At 40.1% G+C, this 15,087-nt stretch overlaps 1 protein-coding gene across 2 annotated transcripts in view; it reads right to left on the bottom strand.

Annotated features, from left to right (window-relative positions):
* ANO9 (anoctamin 9) overlaps positions 1-15,087 on the bottom strand; it is a 65,155-nt gene that overhangs the window by 14,594 nt on the left and 35,474 nt on the right. For both annotated transcript variants that reach the window (XM_073554318.1, XM_073554319.1), the window contains exons 10-14: positions 4,726-4,783; positions 4,548-4,645; positions 3,378-3,532; positions 3,130-3,282; positions 1,372-1,516 (exon numbers count right to left, since the gene is read on the bottom strand). In XM_073554318.1, coding sequence (XP_073410419.1) covers positions 1,372-1,516; positions 3,130-3,282; positions 3,378-3,532; positions 4,548-4,645; positions 4,726-4,783 — 609 coding nt within the window. The remainder of the gene's footprint in view (positions 1-1,371; positions 1,517-3,129; positions 3,283-3,377; positions 3,533-4,547; positions 4,646-4,725; positions 4,784-15,087) is intronic.

Raw genomic sequence — 15,087 nt, 5'->3', positions numbered from 1 at the left:
AAAAGAGCATAGAATCAAATAGTTATAGAAAAATATATCAAAATTCTTTATTAAATAGTAACAATACAAATCACAATGAAGTGCTCATGAGTAAGTGTGAACAATAAATCCCAAGGGTTACCCCCTCAACCACCCCAAGATGGAAAACCCGGCAAGTAATAACATACGGGATAGCACAAATTCTATCATATGCCCTAATATGTCAATAACCAGAAACCGAATCATTATAAGTCAGTGGCTAGATAGTAATTTAGTGCTGCCTGTTAGGAGAACGTGATGGCGGTACATCACAAACAATTCCCATGCAAGTTAAAAAGAACCATGTGGTAGCTTACCAGGAAGGGAAGGTAGAGGAGAGCCCAGCAGTGGGACTCCCGACGCGCGTTTCGCGGCGTCCCCCGCCGCTTTATCAAGGAGCGGCGGGGGACGCCGCGAAACGCGCGTCGGGGGTCCCACTGCTGGGCTCTCCTCTACCTTCCCTTCCTGGTAAGCTACCACATGGTTCTTTTTAACTTGCATGGGAATTGTTTGTGATGTACCGCCATCACGTTCTCCTAACAGGCAGCACTAAATTACTATCTAGCCACTGACTTATAATGATTCGGTTTCTGGTTATTGACATATTAGGGCATATGATAGAATTTGTGCTATCCCGTATGTTATTACTTGCCGGGTTTTCCATCTTGGGGTGGTTGAGGGGGTAACCCTTGGGATTTATTGTTCACACTTACTCATGAGCACTTCATTGTGATTTGTATTGTTACTATTTAATAAAGAATTTTGATATATTTTTCTATAACTATTTGATTCTATGCTCTTTTGCTTCTCCTGGTTCGCACAGGAAGTGACTAGAGGCTGTTATTTTTGCAAAAGGAGGATCTACGAGATATTAATGTCACTTTTATGTTGAGGTGCCCATACTTTTGCACCGGTCAAATTTTGTTAAAATGCAGATTGCAAATTTTCTGTTAGTACTATAAACCTCATTTGAATCCAGAAATATAACCGAGTCCATCAGTTATTAGATATATGAAACTGAAATAGCTGTTGCAAAAACCAAAATTATTATAAAGAAAAAAGGTTAACATTAATAGGGGTGCCCAAACTTTTACATATGACTGTATATCATGTCTTTGCATGTCTGTGACAGATGGGCAAAAAGTATTGATTACATAGTTTCAGACTACAGAGAAACCACGTGTGGTCTGATCCAGTCGCTATGTTTCCGTTCATCTAACATGCATTTGAGTCATGGCAAAATAGTCCAAACCTCCTAAGCATAGGAATGCAAATGTGTGTACATGAGTGTGACTAGAGGGAAAGTATAATAAATAATATATTTAGAGAAATCATCACTGTACTATGTCTTACTCTATGTCCTTTTGCCCCTGTGCACAAGGTCCATATGCATATTTATATATAAGCCTGGGGATGAAGTCAGACGTAATTGCAATGACCAAACCATTAGTGATGACCGCTAAAACACCCACTGCTTCTAAAACTTGCAACCAGATACCTGAAAAACAAGCAAACAGACATTGTCACAATACTTTACTATATTAATAAAATGGACAATAAACCTAATGTTGTACCTGCAGTTAATTTAATATATCCTACACTGCTATCAGCAAATTTAAGCTGGACAGGGGCATTGTGCTTTTTTTTGTTTTTTTTATACAGGAATTTTCAAAGATATTCCTTTATGATCTTTTCTTACTCTACTGCTATATCCCCCTCCAAGAGCCTAAGTGTGGATTTAGTAGATACTAAAGATGGTTAGAACTCGACTGAAGAGTTGAGTATACGGTGCTAGTGAGAAGGAGCCAGTGGCCCCATAAACATGAGTTCAATCTAGAATCACTGCACACGTGGAATATGCTCAAAATGAACTTTTTGTAATTTTTATTTAACGGTGATGAAGCGACAGCTGACGTTTCGGCCTAACAATGGCCTTTATCACATAGTCGCCCTTTTAAAGTAGAGTTTCAGTAGTCACCGGGTAATTATTCACTGCGGAGGCACGGCGGTGCCTGCATCCTCCACTGTGCCACCAATGACTCTTTGGCATATCCCCACTAGCCCTGACCTTCTGTAAGCAGGACCTCTGACCTCATCGGATAATCCGCATCTTTTTGAAATATTGCCTTGCAGTGATCATAATTACCCGGTGACTACTGAAACTCTACTTTAATAGGGCGACTATGTGATAAAGGCCATTGTTAGGCCGAAACGTCAGCTGTCGCTTCATCACCGTTAAATAAAAATTACAAAAAATTCATTTTGAGCATATTCCACGTGTGCAGTGATTCTATATTGAACTTAAGTGTGGATTTAGACAAACTCACCCATGGCATTGAATGATTGCCACTCAGCAGTGATTTGATAGCCTGTTTAAATAGGGAGACCGTACTACCACACACGCAGTATGTACCATAGCACCATTATTCTTTTCTCATTGAATGTCATTGTACTTGGCAGCACGTCGTGTTTACACAGGATGAAGTGCCACCGAGAACGATTATTTTTAAGCTTCCTTAAACATAATTTCACCAGTTGAACAAATGTTTTGCTCATTTTAATGATTAATTGGTTTCCTGGCTACACTGGCTGATTACTGGGAGACCAGCATACCTAGGAGTTCCACTGCAGATGCTGTAGCTAACTTGGAAGTAAAAACACAAGTGTAGATCGCAAGTGATGGAAAGACAGAAACTGATAACCCATTTGGACCCACGGCTTCCCTCAGCCTGGTAGTCAAATGGTATACATGGCAGCTCACCTAGAACATGTGGGAAGCTCCTGGAAAAAAAGAAGAGATATCTCCTACTCCAAGATGATTTTTTGTACCAAGGAATGGAAAGAATGGAGGATGGGCATAACTTCCAAAAGGGATCTTTCTACAGTTTCTGAAATATACTCATCTTGATGAAGCCTCATGGCTAAAAATGTTAAGTACGCACGTCGGGCTGGTTAAATTCCAACCCACCAATCAGGAAGGATGAAAATGAGCCACGTCAGGGAAATGGAAAATCAAACAGGTCAGACTAGATGATCTTTCAGTAAAAACTCATGCAAGTATATAAATATACTTTATATAATAAAGTAATCCCAATCCTTTATACATCTCACCAATGTCATTTGCTTTTCTTGGCACCATGCGGCGCTGTAAGCGAGTCATTTTAATGGCATCAAGACGGATTTCCAGCACATTGTTGATGAAGGCAAGAAGTGGGGCAAGAGGGAAGGCAGCCACAAAGATGGTTGTGAAACTGTACTGGATGACTATTGAGAGCGACACAAGAGGTTGATCACATGTTAAAAAATGCAAAAGATAGGGCAGACTACACTTACTTTTGCAATATATATTCAAGACTCACCCATTTCCAGAAATTCATCAAACAAACTAAAGATATGGACTTCACCAAGTCTGTAATTTGTTCTCCATGCTTCAGTTATATGGTCTTCTGATCCCTGCTCACTGTGCACCCGACTACGCCTATCTTTCCATTTGCGAAACTTATATTTTAGGAATCTACAGAGAAAAGGTTATTTGTTAGATTATTGATAAGATCAATTATCCTTACGGAATAACACAGCTGAGTATAAAAATTTTAGTTTATGGATAATCATTTAGAAAACAATTCTTACATAAACATAAAATACATGATCACTCAAATACAGTTAAACCATGATCAATCAAATACAGTTTTCCTGCCACAGATTTTAATTTCCATCATAAATGGTACATGCTGGCCATCTTCTTTGATAAGGCCACATCTTAGAAGACCACTTTACAATACAATTTTGGTTGGTCGTCTCAAAGAGGTTTCATTGTATGTACTGTATCTCCCACAATTATACATTCCTGGTGTTATGACATAAATAGATCTTGGGTTTCTCCTATACTCCAAAACATGACAACTTGAGCCTTTAAAGAGATCCCATCAGGTCATTCATGGTGCCCTCATTGCAAATATAAATGTTTTACTCTAAAAAACTAAGGCATTTCAGAGAAAACTGTTTAAACAAAAACAAGGAGACCAAGAAGACTGTGGTGGCACCAAGACTAGTCACTTGGGTGGGTTACCCACCCCACCCGCTGCTATATACGACACTCTACTAGTTTGGTAAGTCTCTCCTTATACATAAATAGAGACCTGTCAATCTAGCAGATCTGATGGGGACATGCCCCAGTGACTTGTCTTATTGTTCCAGGCGACTGTTTAAATAATATTTTTTTCTCTGAAACACCACATAGGATCAATGGAAAATATACATGTTTGCAAGGTGAAAGATTGTCCCCGATTCATACTGCTAACCACTGATACACAAGACTGATCTATTATGTATTATGGATCCTGGAAGGGGGAGGGGTATTTATTTACACTGAAGGTGCTAAGGTATTGAAAATGTCATACAACCAGCTAAAAGGACCCCAAAGAGCTCTACATATCAAGGGCTCCAATGAAGAAAGGTTTGGTGTGAGAGAATAAGATAAACTAACCATTTTCACATTACATCTTGCACACGTGATGGCTCATACTCACGGAGACAGAAATTCCACGCAGTTACTGAGTGTCTGTTTAAGAATCATGATAATACACATCTGTATAAACAAGTCGGTGATGCATCCACTTGGGTGACACTGAGAGAGTTATGAGAGATGGATGTTATAAACTACACAGATTCTCTGACCCAACAAATCCTAAATTTAAGTGCACTCACTTCTTCCAGCCTCCACTCTCCAGCAATACGAATATAGTCCCCTGGGTATCCGTTAATTCTGTTAATGAGAGAAAGGTTTTAGTTACATTTTCTTATCTATTTAGGTATCTCAAAAGGCACAACAGTCTAAAGGATTAACTTTAAAAGGGGTTACATAATTAGGACAATCTGTTTTTGCTTCAGGGGTCCATCAAAGTGAAACTGTAAGCAGCTACAGACCCGTTGCTTACCTACCCTACATATGGAACGTTATAGAAAAAAAAGTTACTGTTCAACTAGATACCAGAATATTAGGCATTAATAGCCCTTTCCAATCTGGCATGAGGAAAAAACAGCACTGAATCAGACCTCACAAGAGTAATAAATATCTGCTGATGGCAGGAGACAGGAGTGAGTTCACATCAACAAAATCGTTGATCTCTCTGCAGCCTTTGATTCAGTTGACTAGCCAACTTATTAAAAAAACTTAAAGCACCAATTCACCCTTTTTTTTACTTTAGCGCTGGAGTGGTGCTACTAATCTAAGTTCCCTGAGCGTAGTATTATACTCACCAGCTGCCATATTCAGCTCTTCCTGGCGCCGCTTCGGTCCTTTCCGCTCTTTTTGCTACTGGAACTTCTGACTGTTAACGATCACAAGCTCTCAATGCAAGTCTATAAAAAAACTCCTTCTAGCTCTTATAGACTTACATTGAGTTATGACTTCTGCATCACTCAAACACGGGAGCGATCAGCAGGGATCAGCGGGTCACAAACTGCTACAGGGCGATGGCAGTAGCGCCAATAACAGCTGCAGATGGTGGCTGGCAAATATGAGACAGGAAACTTAGTTTAGTAGCACCACTCCAGCGGTGCAATAAAAAAAAAATAGAGAGGTGCTTTAAGATAATCTGCTGAATTCATTACACAGTTCTTCATTAGGTCAATTTTTTCTTGGCTGGAAGAACACAAAGAGTGCCTATTGATACCTCATCCTCTTCACTAGGTCCTTTAGAATTCAGAGTACCACAGGGCTTGTTTCTGTCCTCAATGAGGTTTGTGATTTACATGCTTCCATTAGGCAAAATATCTTAGATTATATCTCAATTTCTGCCACAAATTTGTGCAGACATAACAAAGGCAAATAGGCAAAAATAGATGAATCAATAAAACCAATTATTTATTAATAAATTTCATAAAAAATTTTTTACAAGGAAATTTCTAAAAAAGGGAGTACACATGTAATGATAGATGCTCACAGAGTTCAGCTTTATACAACATAATCACATATCGTACAAACATTTTTTTCAATCTTTTATTTCCCCATACAAATGTTCATTACTTAGGCATAAATTGATATAGCTATATATATTAAACTTCCATCTGAATGTTTAAGGAAAAAGCCCAATAGTTCTAAAAGCAGAAGGAACACATCCTTAATTAAATAGTGTAAAATACACACTGCTGAAAGTAACAATTTCGCTGAGCTCCCTACATTATATGTCTGCCTAGTGATCAAAGGCAGAGCTATCTAATCCTTAATGGAATAATCACAGTGCATTAATGCTCAAATAGTAGCGACTTTTGTTTCTTTTATCAATTGCAAATACTTACAAACACAGATACATGATTGCTGCATAAGCTTACCCAATTGTATAAATGTTATCTAATTGTAATAATAAAGGAACAGCCTAATTGCGCTTGCCACAGGGAAACTTAAGGGGGTTTTACACTAACCAATATCGCTAGCAATATCGCTAAAACGTCACTGGTTTTGTGACGTTATAGCGATATTGCTAGTGATATCGCTATGTGTGATACTTACCAGCGACCGGCTCCCCCGCTGCTCATCGCTGATCGCGCGAGAATGTCCGGCTCCATTTCTCGTCGGGCGCTTCCTGCTGAGACTTCCTGCTGTGACGTCCAGCGACGCGTGGAGGCGGGCGGGAGGACGCAGGATCGCTGTGTGTGAATGGTAAGTATCGTGCGCTGCGTCGCTGCTGCATCGCTGTGAGATCTTTCTGTATGAAAGCTCACTAGCGATCATTTAGCGATGCACCAGCGATCCTGACCGGGTCGGATCGCTGGTTGGATCGCTGGTGCATCGCTAAATGTAAAAGGGCCTTTACCCGCAGTTCAAACATATCAGATGCCTAGTGCAGAGAACTACAGGTTAATCATTGCTTACCCATGTGCCCTGCTTCATGTGCCGGCTATACTGATCCAAGTTAGAGTGAGCTATTCCTGCATGGTATAACAGAGCAATACTGCTTTAAATTAACAACAACTTACATGTGTAAAACTTCTGTGGCTCTCTCATACACGTACCCGGCTACCCCGACAGCGCCGTTTCGCCGTACTGGCTTCCTCAATAGGGGGCGTATATGTGTGCTAAATACGTACGAGGGAACACGTTAGAGATATTCAAAAAGCAGTAGAGATTGAAGATGTTGGTACCCTGAAAACATTACAGAGGCATTTTAAATTGTTCCATGATTGTAATCCCAATGGTTTAAAGATTCAAGCCATTGATCAGGTTAATTTAGGCTGTAGAGGGGGTAATTTGGGAAAAATCTTAGCACAAAAAGAAAGCAGATGGATCTACCTGCTGGGAACAATGGCACCACAGGGTCTTAATGAGACCCTGGGTTTCAATGCGTTTTTGTAATTTTGGGTCCTTTTTAATTATTTTTGGTTTGTATAGGTTTGCGTTTTTAAAATTTAATTTTTGTTTTTTTGTTCATTTATATAGCAAGGAATTATTTACAGTACATGTGAATTTATCAAGTGATGGTGTCGGAACATCTTTATATATATCCTGTGAAGTGGCCTTTCATCATGTGGAAAAGAATGAAGATTTTATAATGGATTTTTATAATCATAATTATATAATTCTTTATAATAGATTCTTGTAAACACAATTATAAGTGTATAATTATTTATAATAATTTTTATGAAGTTATTATAGCATATTATTTTTTGTAATATAAATATATATGGTGTTTGTTTGATATATAGAGGGATAAGGTTTAATATACTTATTGTAGTGGGATGGATAATTGTTCACTTTTATTGTTATTATTTTTTGATTAATTGTATTGTCTGTTTATTACACTGATATTGGTTCTGTATCAAATATTATTAATTTTGTACATATTTAGTTAAAATATGGGTGATATTGTGGCAGTTTTTTACTCTATAAATGATATGTCTATTATGGTTGCATTGATATTAGCTTTTATTTTTACAAGATTATACACTTAGGATTTTTGGCACCGCATTTGTTTATTTATTTATAAACTTTCTTGCCTAATACAGTTTGGTTTCGGCACCTGGCTAGCGCATGCGGGGTTCGGGACGATCCACGGCTTCCAAGTCTGCTCAATGAAGGGACTTATAGCGAACCACGCTTGGGTCCCATGAGCGGTAACTTAGGAAGCCTTTGTTTCATATGGTAAGTCCTTGGTAATCACGCATGCGCAATTACAAGCCAGGTGGACCGACATGAGCTGCAGCTGTAACTAGTGCTATTTATAGATGGACATGTGTTTAGCACACATATATGCCCCCTATTGAGGAAGCCAGTATGGCGAAACGGCGCTGTCGGGGTAGCCGGGTACGTGTATGAGAGAGCCACAGAAGTTTTACACATGTAAGTTGTTGTTAATTTAAAGCAGTATTGCTCTGTTATACCATGCAGGAATAGCTCACTCTAACTTGGATCAGTATAGCCGGCACATGAAGCAGGGCACATGGGTAAGGCTGGTTTCACATTTGCGTTTTTTTGCGCTGGAAAAAAACGCATATGTGCGCATGCGGTTTTTCCCCTATATTTAACATGGGTGCGCATACCTGCGCGCTGGTAAGCGCACGTATGCGATTTTCATGCGCTGCGTTTTTTTGGGGTGTGCATTTGTATTTTCCAGACGCAGCATGTTGCATTTTTTGGCCCTGCAAAAAAGCGCATGCGCACATATGCGCACGTTTTGCGCTAAAATTGGCCATTATAGCCTATGGATGCGCATATGTGCGCACTGGCATGCTCATGTATGCGTTTTTTTGCACATGCGTTTTTTTTTTTACCATTAGTTTAGACAATGGAATTTAGGGGTTTGGGTAAAGTTAGGGTTAGTTAAGGGGGTTTAGGGTTAGGGTTAGGGTCAGGGTTAGGGTTAGGGTTAAGTATGGTTTGGTTAAGGGTTAGGGTCAGGGTTAGGGTTAAGTATGGTTTGGTTAAGGGTTAGGGTTAGGGTTAGGGTCAGGGTTAGTGTTAAGTATGGTTTGGTTAAGGGTTAGGGTCAGGGTTAGGGTTAGGGTCAGGGTTAAGTATGGTTTGGTTAAGGGTTAGGGTCAGGGTTAGGGTTAGGGTTAAGTATGGTTTGGTTAAGGGTTAGGGTCAGGGTTAGGGTCAGGGTTAGGGTCAGGGTTAGGGTTAAGTATGGTTTGGTTAAGGGTTAGGGTCAGGGTTAGGGTTAGGGTCAGGGTTAGGGTCAGGGTTAGGGTTAAGTATGGTTTGGTTAAGGGTTAGGGTCAGGGTTAGGGTTAGGGTTAAGTATGGTTTGGTTAAGGGTTAGGGTCAGGGTTAGGGTCAGGGTTAGGGTTAGGGTTAGGGTCAGGGTTAGGGTCAGGGTTAGGGTTAAGTATGGTTTGGTTAAGGGTTAGGGTCAGGGTGAGGGTTAAGTATGGTTTGGTTAAGGGTTAGGGTCAGGGTGAGGGTTAAGTATGGTTTGGTTAAGGGTTAGGGTCAGGGTGAGGGTTAGGGTCAGGGTTAGGGTCAGGGTTAAGTATGGTTTGGTTAAGGGTTAGGGTCAGGGTTAGGGTCAGGGTTAGGGTTAAGTATGGTTTGGTTAAGGGTTAGGGTCAGGGTGAGGGTTAGGGTTAGGGTCAGGGTTAGGGTCAGGGTTAAGGTCAGGGTTAGGGTTAGTTAGGGTTTAGGGTTTGGGTTAGGGTTAAGTATGGTTTGGTTAAGGGTTAGGGTCAGGGTTAGGGTTAGGGTTAGGGTCAGGGTTAGGGTTAAGGGTTAGGGTCAGGGTTAGGGTTAGTAAAGTCATGGTTTGGGTTAGTGTGAGGGGCCACCTAATGTTGGAAAAAAACGCAAACGCGGTAAAAACGCACTAAAAACGCATACAAACGCATAAAAACGCTGCGTTTTTTTCATGCATGCTCATAAAAATGCTTGAAAAAAACGCAGCAGTTGTATGCTTTTGTATGCGTTTTTTCAATGCGTTTTTTTGCGGGAAAAACGCGCTGCAAAAAAAAGCAAGTGTGAAACTAGCCTAAGCAATGATTAACCTGTAGTTCTCTGCACTAGGCATCTGATATGTTTGAACTGCAGAGTAAGTTTCCCTGCGGCAAGCGCAATTAGGCTGTTCCTTTATTATTACAATTAGATAACATTTATACAATTGCTTATGCAGCAATCATGTATCTGTGTGTGTAAGTATTTGCAATTGATAAAAGAAACACTGAGAATAAAAGTCGCTACTATTTGAGCATTATTGAGCACTATTTAATGCACTGTGATTATTCCATTAAGGATTAGATAGCTCTGCCTTTGATCACTACAGCAGACATATAATGTAGGGAGCTCAGCGAAATTGTTACTTACTTTCAGCAGTGTGTATTTTACACTATTTAATTAAGGATGTGTTCCTTCTGCTTTTAGAACTATTGGGCTTTTTCCTTAAACATTCAGATGGAAGTTTAATATATATAGCTATATGAATTTATGCCTAAGTAATGAACATTTGTATGGGGAAAAAAAAGATTGAAAAAAATGTTTGTACGATATGTGATTATGTTGTATAAAGCTGAACTCTGTGAGCATTTATCATTACATTTGTACCTTGGCATTTTTAGAAATTTCCTTGTAAAAAAAAAAAAATTTTATGAACTTTATTAATAAATGATTGGTTTTATTGATTCATCTATTTTTGCCTATTTGCCTTTGTTATGTCTGCACAAATTTGTGGCAGAAATTGAGATATAATATAATGTATTGAGGTGGCTATTATTTTTGGACTAATTTGTTATGTATAAAATATCTTAGAGCCACGGCTCTGGCATATAACCGCTCTGCTGATGTGTACCAATTATACCTGACACGGAAGCAGCAAATCAAGGATTCATTGCCAGCAGTACAGTACTGCTTAGCTTAATTACAAGAATTAATGAATGCCAGCTGACTACAACTGAAGAAGGACAAAGCTGAAGTTCTTTTCGTTGGAGATCAAAATCTAATAACCCTTCAAAGCTTAGATCAGGCATGCAGTTTGAGTCTAGTTATTGGTGGGTTAAGTCTCTTAAGGGCCTGTCACACTAAGAGATATCGCTAGCAATATCGCTATAACTTGTGACGTTATAGCGATATTGCTAGCAATATCGCTGTGTCTGATACTTACCTACAACCCACTCCCCCGCTGGTAATCGCTGATCACGCGAGAACAGGCTGGACTGTTTCTCGTCGGTCACTTCCTGCGGCGCTTCCTGCTGTGACGACGAGCGACGCGTGGAGCCGGGCGGGAGGACGCAGGATCGCCTAGTGTGACAGGTAAGAAGCGACCCCCGTCCCCAGCGATGTCACTGGTGAGATCTGCCTGTGTGGCAGCTCACTAGCGACCACTTAGCGATGTACCAGCGATCCTGACCGCGTCATATCGCTGGTCGGGATCGCTGGTACATCGCTAAGTGTGACAGTACCTTTAGAAAGTAAATATCAACCACTCGTAAGTCTTCCTTTTCCTTCTTTTCTCCGGTCTATGAGATGTGAAAATTTCATCAGAAGACCTATCAACACTGGTACATGCATTCATAACCTCCCCGCTGGACTACTTTAATGCCACCTAGGCCTCCCAGATAAAGTAACATCACTTTCAGCATTTCCAAAATGCTGCAGCTAGGTTAATAACAAATCAATCTTGATATGCTTCCATATCGCCAATCCTACACTGACTGCACTGTGTGTCTGTGAAATAGAAGACAACTTCTACATTTTGCCTGAGTGCCTTTGAAACCGTAAATAACTTAGGTGTCATCTACTTGAATTATCTAGTGAAACACCACACTACATACCAGCCTTTCAGATCAGCAGGTATGAATAAACTGTCCATACTCAAGATCCAGCGTAAAGCATTTAGAGGCAAAAACTTCGGTTATGGAGCCCCCACCGAAGCTCTCTGTAACTTATTACATGGATGAATCGGAAAAATATTGTCCTTGGGCACATTTAGATCAAGACTCAAAACTCACCTAGAATGATTAGGCTAGTTTCAGACATTTGTATTTCAAGGTCTAAGTAGAGACAGCGATGCATGAACTGGCCCATGGTTATCCAGACCTAAACTAGACAACCTCACATATGCCCATAAGGTTGTCGAATTTGGGTCAGGACATCTGCGATCGGTCTGTGTAACCCAGATGTGTGAATCCGGATGGTCTTTTTAAACCAAATTCTTGAGGGTGGGTTCACTCATGTGTATTTCTTGCAGATCTCCAGAATCATTACCAAAGATTTAAACTACATTGAGCCACACATTGAGTCACAGTGTAAAAAAAAAACTGCAGCAGATTGTAGACATGCTGTGATTACTTATTTTATGTGAAATAACAGTGGCTTTTCATCAATTAAATTTTTTGCCATGCAAGATTAGATTTACGACTATTGCAGCACCAACATACACCTGTACTGTGCAGATTTGTATGCCAACTTGTTGGCCTGTTTAACCCCTTCACGACATGCGTCATACAAGTACTGCGTATGTCGTGTCTCTCCCTTTGATGTGGGCTCCAGTGATGAGCCCACATCTTTCCATGTACATGTCAGCTGTTTTGAACAGCTGACATGTGTCCCTAACAGCTGTGTGTGGAATTGCAATCCACCCACGGCTCTTAACCTGTTAAATGCCGCTACCAATCACTGACAGCGGCATTTAATGTGATCGCACCAGAAGCACGTCACTAATCCCACCCATCGGTGCCCGGGTCATATGACTACAGGTCGCCAGTGGTTTGGCATGATGACCTGGGGTCTGAGGCAGACTCCTGTGGTTGTCATTGCTGGATTGCTATGAGAGCTGTCCAATGGTCAGCGCTCATAGCAAGTGAGCATTTCTGCTACATAGAGCAGGGCTGAAGCCCTGCTCTATGGAGCACAAGTGATCAGATGATCACAGCTTCTAGTCTCCCATGGAGACTATTGAAGCAAGTGTAAAGTGAAAAAAATGTTTTTAAAAATATGAAAAAAATAAAAAAGTTAAAGTCACCCCCCCATTCGACCCGTTCAAAATAAAACAAACTAAAAAAAAAACATATTTGGTATCGCTGTGTTCAGAATCGCCTGAACTATGCAGCTGTAAAAAAATTAATCTGATCGGTACACGGCGCAGCGGAAAAAAAGGTCAAAACCCCAGAATTACGTTTTTTTGGTCGCCGCAAAATTTAATTAAAATGCAATAACGGGCGATCAAATGATTGTATTTAAACCAAAATGGTATAATTAAAAATGTCAGCTTGGCATGCAAAAAATAAGCCCTGACCCTGCTCCAGATCCCGAAAAATGGAGATGTTACGGGTCTTGGAAAATGGCATAATTTTTTTTTTTTTAAGCAAACTGGATTTTTTTTCACCACTTAAATAAAAAACAACTGAGACATGTTTGCACTTGGGATTTTTTTTTCCCATTTTACAGTACATGGTAAAACCAATAGTGGTGTTCAAAAGTACAACTCTTCCCCCAAAAATCAAGGACTCACATGGCCATATTGACAAAAAAATAAAAAAGTGATGGCTTTGGGAAGCAGGGAAACAAAAAAACAAACGCATATATGAAAATGGGCTGTGGCGTGATGGGGTTAACAGCATAATTTTTATGCAGTCTGGACTTAAACTTGGGCTCTTCGATTACACTGTGCAACATATTTCAGGGAAGTTCTTGTCCCCTGAGAAAATTTTATTGTACCTTATAGATTTTGATATGCTGAACACGAATATGTGCTCCAAAAGTCTGTATCACGTAACGTTTTTAGCCCTTTCATGATCTGAGCTTTTTTCGTTTTTCGCTCCCCTTCTTTCCAGAGCCATAACTTTTTTAATTTTTCCATCAATATGGCCATGTGAGGGCTTATTTTTTGCAGGATGAGTTGTACTTTTGAAAGAAACCATTGGTTTTACCATGTCATGTACTCGAAAACGGGAAAAGAATTCCAAGTCCAGAGAAATTGCAAAAAATGTGCAATCCCACACTTGTTTTTTGCTTGGCTTTTTTGATAGGTTCACTAAATGCTAAAACAGACCTGCCATTATGATTCTCCAAGTCATTATGAGTTCATAGACACCAAACATGTCTAGGTTCTCTTTTATCTAAGTGGTGAAAAAAAATTCCAAAGTTTGCTAGAAAAATAAAAAATGTGCAATTTTCTGAGACCCGTAACGTCTCCATTTTTCGTGATCTTGAGTTGGATGCGGGCTTATTTTTGTGTGCCGAGTTGACGTTTTTAATGATACCACTTTTGTGTAGATACGTTCTTTTGATTGCCGTTATTGCTTTTTAATGCAATGTCGCGGCGACCAAAAAAACGTAATTCTAGCGTTTTGATTTTTTTTATGGCTACGCCGTTTAGCGATCAGGTTAATTCTTTTTTTATTGATAGACCGGGCAATTCTGTACAGGGCGATACCAAATATGTGTAGGTTTGATTTTTTTATTGTTTTACTTTGATTGGGGCAAAAGGGGGGTGATTTGAACTTTTATGCTTTTTTTTTTTTTTTACTTTTTTCATGCTTCAATAGCCTCCATATATTGCACTATAGGAATGAAAGAGTGCAAATAGGGTCTTATCTGATGATAAAGATAAAAACGTGTTAAGAATCTACTCACCTGCTGTAGGAGAGATATAGCGGATAGAGTTATTGATCAGCTGCTACACGTCCAAAGGTCAAACAAGTGACCGCCGAAACATCAACTCCTGTGGAACTTTTTTGCACTTCGTGCGCTGCTTGACATAATACACGATTACTAATACATTAAAAGATCAATGTTTTTTATTCTTTTTCCCAACGCGTTTCGAAGTATGAGCTACTTCTTCCTCAGGGGATAGCATAAAGTTCCACACGAGTTGATCAATAGCCTCCATAAGAGGCTAGAAGCTGCCATAGCGCGATCGCCTCTGCTACATAGAGGTGATGCTGAGATCACTTCTATGCAGCAGAATTACAGGCTTGCTATGAGCACCGACCACAGGGTGGCGCTCATAGCAATCTGCCATCAACAACCATAGCGGTCTCGAGGAGACCTCTGGTGGTGATGGCAAAGCAGCAATGACCTCTGATCACGTGATGGGGGTCTTCGCTGTGTGTTTTTCTGGATCGGCGTCTGTAAGTGCATTT

This window comes from Dendrobates tinctorius, unplaced genomic scaffold, assembly GCF_039654945.1.
Source record: "Dendrobates tinctorius isolate UK_male_01 unplaced genomic scaffold, ASM3965494v1 ptg000211l, whole genome shotgun sequence".
Lineage (NCBI taxonomy): Eukaryota > Metazoa > Chordata > Amphibia > Anura > Dendrobatidae > Dendrobates > Dendrobates tinctorius.
The sequence above is the reverse complement of the archived record's forward strand: the minus strand, read 5'-3'. Positions and strand labels throughout refer to the sequence as shown.